Source organism: Apium graveolens, chromosome 6 (genome assembly GCF_009905375.1).
Source record: "Apium graveolens cultivar Ventura chromosome 6, ASM990537v1, whole genome shotgun sequence".
In the NCBI taxonomy this organism is placed as follows: Eukaryota; Viridiplantae; Streptophyta; class Magnoliopsida; order Apiales; family Apiaceae; genus Apium; species Apium graveolens.
The window spans coordinates 65,851,883-65,859,547 of NC_133652.1; the positions used below are offsets into that span (position 1 = coordinate 65,851,883).

At 35.4% G+C, this 7,665-nt stretch overlaps 1 protein-coding gene across 1 annotated transcript; it reads right to left on the bottom strand.

Annotated features, from left to right (window-relative positions):
* Positions 1–5,354: 5,354 nt before the first annotated feature.
* On the bottom strand, positions 5,355–6,983 carry LOC141668904 (protein BIG GRAIN 1-like A). The gene is made up of 2 exons (XM_074475968.1): positions 5,796–6,983; positions 5,355–5,699 (listed from the first exon to the last, which is right to left on the bottom strand). The coding sequence occupies exons 1-2, from the start codon at positions 6,623–6,625 to the stop codon at positions 5,480–5,482; spliced, it is 1,050 nt and encodes a 349-aa protein (XP_074332069.1). The 5' UTR covers positions 6,626–6,983; the 3' UTR covers positions 5,355–5,479.
* Between the last annotated feature and the right edge of the window lie 682 nt (positions 6,984–7,665).

The following is a 7,665-nucleotide window of genomic DNA, read 5'->3' on the forward strand; positions in this document are numbered from 1 at the left end:
TCAACCATGTCTGTATCATCAGCTACGTTATTATCAATTGGGCTTTCCACATTGTTTGGGCTTTCCATATCAGATACTTCCACTCTCCTTCTTTTCTGGTCCATGATAAAAAGCCCATTTGTCTCATTTAAGTCCATACTATTTTTCAAATACTTTGAATTTCCCTCCGTTGCTATTTTTACTCCATTATCTTCTCGATCCCCAAGATTTCCGTCTATCTCCGCCATATCCTTAATTGCCTTTGCATTATCTATATTTCCTAAAACACCGAAACTACTAACCACCTTTCCGCGATTAGTGCCACCTGTTCTGCTACCGTCCTTCCCCTTCTCCTCCGTTGTAGGACTCGCCATAATTTTTCTCCCAGGTTGCACCAGCCATTTTGCTCCTATTGTATGTGATCTACGTCGTGATTATGCCTTCATAAACGCACCATATGGCTTTTCGATTGCTTCTAATGGTGTATCAAATATTTTTTCACAAAATTTCTCTCCATGTCCAACCATTCCACAAATATAACAAAATGTGGGAGTGTTCTCATACTTAAAATTCACCCAACATCATACTTCATTACTGCGTTTGAGTTTCATCCTTCTCTTCAGCCACTCTAACCCGAAAGTAATCACGCTAAACACCCACAAAGTTATTGCTATCAGACTGGATAAACTCCCCTACATAATTCCCAACATCAGTGACTACTTTTTGAGACTTGAAACCAGCTATCATTCCATGCAACTAAACCCATATATCCAGTTTATTAATACTGACAGTTTTCAGGTCATCTCCTTCTTTGAGGCGTTCAAAAACCAACTGAAAATGCCCGAATGTCCAAGGACTACCTTCAATAACCCTTGCAATATCAACTTCATGGTAAAACTGAAAAATGTAGCGATTTATGTCCAACTCTTTCACATACATTCCTCTCCCTGGCCGCCACAGTGATGCCATTTTATTTTGCATCGCCTAAAAATCAATTGTCGACTCCGTTAAGAACCTCCCTATCAAACACCAGCGTGTATCAATCTCAGTCAAATTTTCCTGGTTCTCCTCATACATTAAACCTCCGTATTCTTCTAATGGTGTATCAATATTTCCTAAAACACCGAAACTACTAACCACCTTTCCGCGATTAGTGCCACATGTTCTGCTACCGTCCTTCCCCTTCTCCTCCGTTGTAGGACTCGCCAGAATTTTTCTCCCAGGTTGCACCCACCAGTTTGCTCCTATTGTATGTGATCTACGTCGTGATTATGCCTTCATAAACGCACCATATGGCTTTTCGATTGCTTCTAATGGTGTATCAAATATTTTTTCACAAAATTTCTCTCCATGTCCAACCATTCCATAAATATAACAGAATGTGGGAGTGTTCTCATACTTAAAATTCACCCAACATCATACTTCATTACTGCGTTTGAGTTTTATCCTTCTCTTCAGCCACTCTAACCCGAAAGTAATCACGCCAAACACCCACAAAGTTATTGCTATCAGACTGGATAAACTCCCCTACATAATTCCCAACATCAGTGACTACTTTTTGAGACTTGAAACCAGCTATCATTCCATGCAACTAAACCTATATATCCAGTTTATTAATACTGACAGTTCTCGGGTCATCTCCTTCTTTGAGGCGTTCAAAAACCAACTGAAAACGCCCGAATGTCCAAGGACTACCTTCAATAACCCTTGCAATATCAACTTCATGGTAAAACTGAAAAATGTAGCGATTTATGTCCAACTCTTTCAAGTACATTCCTCTCCCTGACCGCCACAGTGATGCCATTTTATTTTGCATCGCCTAAAAATCAATTGTCGACTCCGTTAAGAACCTCCCTATCAAACACCAGCGTGTATCAATCTCAGCCAAATTTTCCTGGTTCTCCTCATACATTAAACCTCCGTATTCTTCTAATGGTGTATCAATATTTCCTAAAACATCGAAACTACTAACCACCTTTCCGCGATTAGTGCCACATGTTCTGCTACCGTCCTTCCCCTTCTCATCCGTTGTAGGACTCGCCAGAATTTTTCTCCCGGGTTGCACCAGCCAGTTTGCTCCTATTGTATGTGATCTACGTCGTGATTATGCCTTCATAAACGCACCATATGGCTTTTCGATTGCTTCTAATGGTGTATCAAATATTTTTTCACAAAATTTCTCTCAATGTCCAACCATTCCACAAATATAACAGAATGTGGGAGTGTTCTCATACTTAAAATTCACCCAACATCATACTTCATTACTGCGTTTGAGTTTTATCCTTCTCTTCAGCCACTCTAACCCGAAAGTAATCACGCCAAACACCCACAAAGTTATTGCTATCAGACTGGATAAACTCCCCTACATAATTCCCAACATCAGTGACTACTTTTTGAGACTTGAAACCAGCTATCATTCCATGCAACTACACCCATATATCCAGTTTATTAATACTGACAGTTCTCGGGTCATCTCCTTCTTTGAGGCGTTCAAAAACCAACTGAAAACGCCCGAATGTCCAAGGACTCCCTTCAATAACCCTTGCAATATCAACTTCATGGTAAAACTGAAAAATGTAGCGATTTATGTCCAACTCTTTCACGTACATTCCTCTCCCTGGCCGCCACAGTGATGCCATTTTATTTTGCATCGCCTAAAAATCAATTGTCGACTCCGTTAAGAACCTCCCTATCAAACACCAGCGTGTATCAATCTCAGCCAAATTTTCCTGGTTCTCCTCATACATTAAACCTCCGTATTCTTCATCCTCCAATCTAATCCTTACGAAATCATCTTCCATGTCCTGGACCGAGTCACTACTATTGGCCATGATAGGACTAAACTCGCAGAATAACAAATAACAGTCTGATTTTGACTACGACAACCAAACTTTACGATAGAAAAACCAAAAAACTCATGTCATGAGATAAGACTTGAGAGAGAATCTCAACTATGCACATCACACTTTAAATTAACTGGATTCTTGATTTCAATACCACACCTCTATGCGTAGCCATCACTTAAGCCATGAAGATGGGATATTTTAGATTATGATTAATCTTATTATTTGGAAAGTTATCAACTGTACATCTCATACAGTGTAATACAGTATATATGTAAACATTTGAAAATAATTTTCATACAGTATACATGTAAATATTTGAAAATAATTTTGAGAGCAAATTCGGGTACTATGCATTTTCAAGGAAAATTTTGTGTTGCTGAAATTTTTTGTCCTGATTGACCTAACTTCTAAAAAAGGATAAAACTAACATTTTGATTTGGACAAAATTGTAAAATTAATTGAATCATATTTCTATTATGAAGTAAAATATTAATAAGTATCGCAAAATTGAGCGGAAGGGTTAAAATTTAAAAGTAAAAGATATTATTGGGGGTCTTGTTATACTACTTCAAAATTTTAGTGTGACCGGCTATTTGACAATAAATTAGGACTATCTTCATCACCTTTATTTCTTTACATTTGTTTTTCGCTGTTCGACACGGATCTTAAGGCTTATATAAAGTATAGTTGCATAACTTATTTTAAAAAGAAAATTCTCAATTAAAATTTAAACATTTAATTTTTATTCAGAATAATTATTTTAAAAAAATAATTATAAAACTATATTATATAGAAGTCTTAAAATCTGTGTCGAACCAATCCTCGTAATGTAAAGAATTAATAGGTACGGGAGCGTATTTTTGTTTTTTTGTTTTTGCTAGTTAAAATACATCTTGTTTTTGACGAGTTTCGAACTCTAAACATCCCATAAAGAAAGTAAGGGAGATATGGCTGGGTGCAGTAAATTCCGTTAGCAAACACCGGGCTGGGCTATGTCATGCACGGTGGCGTTCTCGGGGATGGGATAGTAGTAATTGGTAGGAGGCATATATTCTTATGGGGATCACCAAAAGAGTAATTGGTTGTCATCTTTAAACTGTGTCTGTGGTTTTGTTGTTGTTGTCTACAAAAACAATCGTCTTTAAACACCCCTATCACTTTAATTTATTTCCATTATATTCCTCTGCTGCTACTGCTTTACATCTTCCGTGTCTCCACCTTCTTTTTCCTACTTTCTTTCTTCTTCGTGTTTCACAACCTTAAATCCTTAACCCTCCTACTTAATTAGTACTAGTAGTTTTTCCTAGTACATAATACTAGTACAGGAGTAATAATTTAGGCACTACTTGTAAAGCAAGCGACCCACTCGTGGGGTGGCATAGTGGCAGTTGTAACACCTTTAAAGTTGTAGTACTCGTAGTTGTAATGGATACGATTTAGTATTTGCTAGGGACAACACCCCACCCCTTTCAATTATATCAGATCAGCGTCTCCCCCTTCTTTCTAGGATCCCCTATGTGCCTATTTCCAGATTCAACTATGGTTGGTTCCCTAGGAATTGTAACTTTATTTTCATAAATATTTTTTTCAGAAAGATATTTGTTGGGAATAATTTATGTTCAAAAATATTCCTTATTATTATTATTATTAAACTTCGATAAAATAATAATCGATAATAATAATTTTATTTAAATTAATATTATTCTACGATTACAACATCAAATAAAATATTATGTATTTTTATCTTCAATAAAATAATAAACTCGTTAAAAATATTTTTTTTGTGTTTCAACTCTATTATATTAAAAAAGTTTAGCGATATCACATAAAAGAGGAGCATTCTCTTAAAATATTTTATTTAATTTGTATAAATAATGAATTGTTAAAAAAATAAGAATCTATCGAAGTCATCATTTATATTCTCGGACTAATTTTTTATTTGTATTATATTTAAAAGCAAATAATTTTTTATATCAAATTTTCATTTCTTTTTATTATTATATGAACAATTGATGAACTATAATAGTGATATATTAATAATTAAGTCTATATACTTTTGATTCCTATTAGGTATAGGATAGCCTTTACTTTTCCCATACACTTTATTATACTGATCCACCAATAATTTAACAGATTAATTAACTTTTAATCAACTTTTTCTCACATTAAAGTATTAGAGTTTACATCCAAATACCAGATTAATCATCTCTGATTAGCACAATGTATGATCATCCTGTTGTGATTTAGTGGCCCCCTTTTTCGAATTTAAAATAAAATATCAATTCTCCTATACATTTGTTAGATTTTAGAATTGTCCATGTACCTCGACTGGTTTGTTAAAATTTTAAATCACCTTTTTTTTCTGAACTCAATCACCTTTTTTGTTAAAATCGTAAAGATACCAAAATTTCACATTTTTAAAATAATCTTGTCTAGTAAAAACTAAAATATTGAATTTATTAATCATGTATAAAAGTGAGAATTTTGAGTTAAAATATCATAAACTTTTTAATGATGTAATACAGAAAAAACAGAGAAAAGGCTTATTTTAGTATTTCTCAAAACTCAAAGCCCATACAACAAATTACAAAAACTGTATAAAAGAAAAAACACGTGTCCTAAACTTGTAATGATAAACAAGGTTACAAGTAATTTTAGTGATCTGCAATAGCAACAAGATAAGTAGTTTCATAAACAGGCAATTCCTCCATATAATTTCCCCTTACATTAATCCCACAATTGTGAAGACTATCCAGTTCAAACAAATCAGAACTTGCATAACTAGCAGCATCATCATCATCTTCTGATTCAACTGGTCTCTCGTAATTCTTCATCAAGTCTCTAGCTGATTTTTCGACACTCTGCTTTTTCATCCTGATATGGTACATTAACTCTTCATTTACACAATTTCGCTGATCAGGAGCTGCTAAATTTTCATATATTACACTGACTGGATTGAACTGCACTGACCTTTTCGTGCCACTGTCCGATAATTTTCCCCTTGTCGACGGAGTTTTACTTAGACATGACCTAGAAGTTGAACATGCAGGGGAAGCGTTGGATGACATAGCTCCTGATGTTTTGCCTTTTTTGACATTTCCTCCTGTGTTGAAAAGTGAATTGAGAAAACTAGCTAGCTTTGCGCCTGGTGAAATCGGCTGCTTCACATTCTTCAAATCGCGGTATATTTTTAATGCCTTCAACTTTGATCTCTTAACAGCACCCTCAGATTCTTGACTTGGCTTCCCAACATGTGGGGTTTTGTTACTGTCTGTATTGGTTCTGATAGGCTTGGGCCTATAAGTAGTTGTTGATGATCTAGACGAAACACCATAATTTGAATCCGCCTCTGAAGAGAATAGGCCACCAGAGCTAGAATCCGAAGAGCTCCAGCTTGAGTTCAGGTTCATTAAACTTCCATAATTTTTGCCAATATCCCTCTGGTAGATATGATCAGAAGCAGCAGATTTTTCTCGAGTGTTTTTGATATTTTCCCTGGTCTTCTTTTTCTCCATCCACTTCTCAATCCGCTGAAAATTTGCTTCATCTTTTGTCTCAGCAATAGTATGAACGTACTGTTTCTTCTTTTTCATAGCCATCATACTCACAGTCTCCCTGTAAAGCACTAGCTCATCATCATCTGCTGCAACATGATGATCGTTGGTATCGTCAATTGAACGATAAATTTGATCAAGTAGAGTGGAGGAGAATGAAGGATTCTGATCTCTATCACCGCGACTCATGTACCTCCTGTTGTCTCCGGGTAGAGAGTTATAATTATGTTTCCTGTACTTGTCCATCTATGCTTGAAAACTTAGCAACCAAAGAAAAGATGATGGAGAACTAAAATGGTTTGATTATGGTGACATAAGTATTATACATGAGTAGTGAAGCCTGAAGTGTAATAAAAGTAGACTAGAATAGAGGTAGAGTGATGAATGAATGTGTTTGGGTAGTTAAGAGGGAAGTAATCAAAGGCAGAGGACAAAGCCTGAAGAGGATGGTAATAATGGTATAAGCTTAAGTTAATGATGAACAACTCAAGATAGAGAGAGGAGTGGAGAACAGATCGAAAGAAACATTGTTAGTTTGATTCTTATAACGACTCCAAGCACTTCGCTGCTTTTTGGACATGCCCCAATTCGCCCAGCTGGACCACTTTGACAGGATGCCAAAACGCATAGGGGTCTTGTTTTACGCTCACATTTTCAATACCAAAAATTTCGCTCTTAATTATAATGGAAGCGATAAAATCTTGCTTACTAGTTAAATGTACTCACACCGTCACATTGTTTTACAAGTTTTGAATTCTCGACATTCTATAAAAAGAGCTATAAAAAGAGCGAGAGAAATCTAAGTTTCGAATACTCAAAATTCCCGTAAAGAAAGTAAGAGAGATATAAGTGCTCTAAAATAGGATTAAAAGAACGGTCTTTCTAGGCACACATTAGTAACTAACTCCGAGGCTCTTTTTATTAGTGAAATTGATGTGAATGTCAGGGGTCATTAACATTTATTATTCTACCACCAATAAGAAGAGTCCATTTCTATATAAGTTAGTGACTATTACGTGTCTTTGGACACACAATAGAAAATCCCTTAAAACAAATTGAAAAAAGGTTGGAAGTTTATGAGTGCACTCGTGGCTAGATAAATTTATGTTGAGAGAACTAGAGAAAAGAGTGAAGAAGAGTAAAGGAATAAAGGTGAGCGGATGAGATTCTAATCTATAGTAGAAAAACGATGAAACAAAGTAGATTAAAGAGAAAAGGTAAGATTTGATAATATGCTACTTAAACTCGATCATCAGCCTTTAATCAAAAGATTGCATAACCCTCCA

Excerpts from the sequence above, each read along its gene's own strand:
- LOC141668904 (XM_074475968.1), bottom strand. The coding sequence starts at position 6,625 with ATGGACAAGTACAGGAAACATAATTATAACTCTCTACCCGGAGACAAC. Across the intron at positions 5,700-5,795 it reads TCGGACAGTGGCACGAAAAG|GATGAAAAAGCAGAGTGTCG; the intron begins GTCAGTGCAGTT and ends GTACCATATCAG.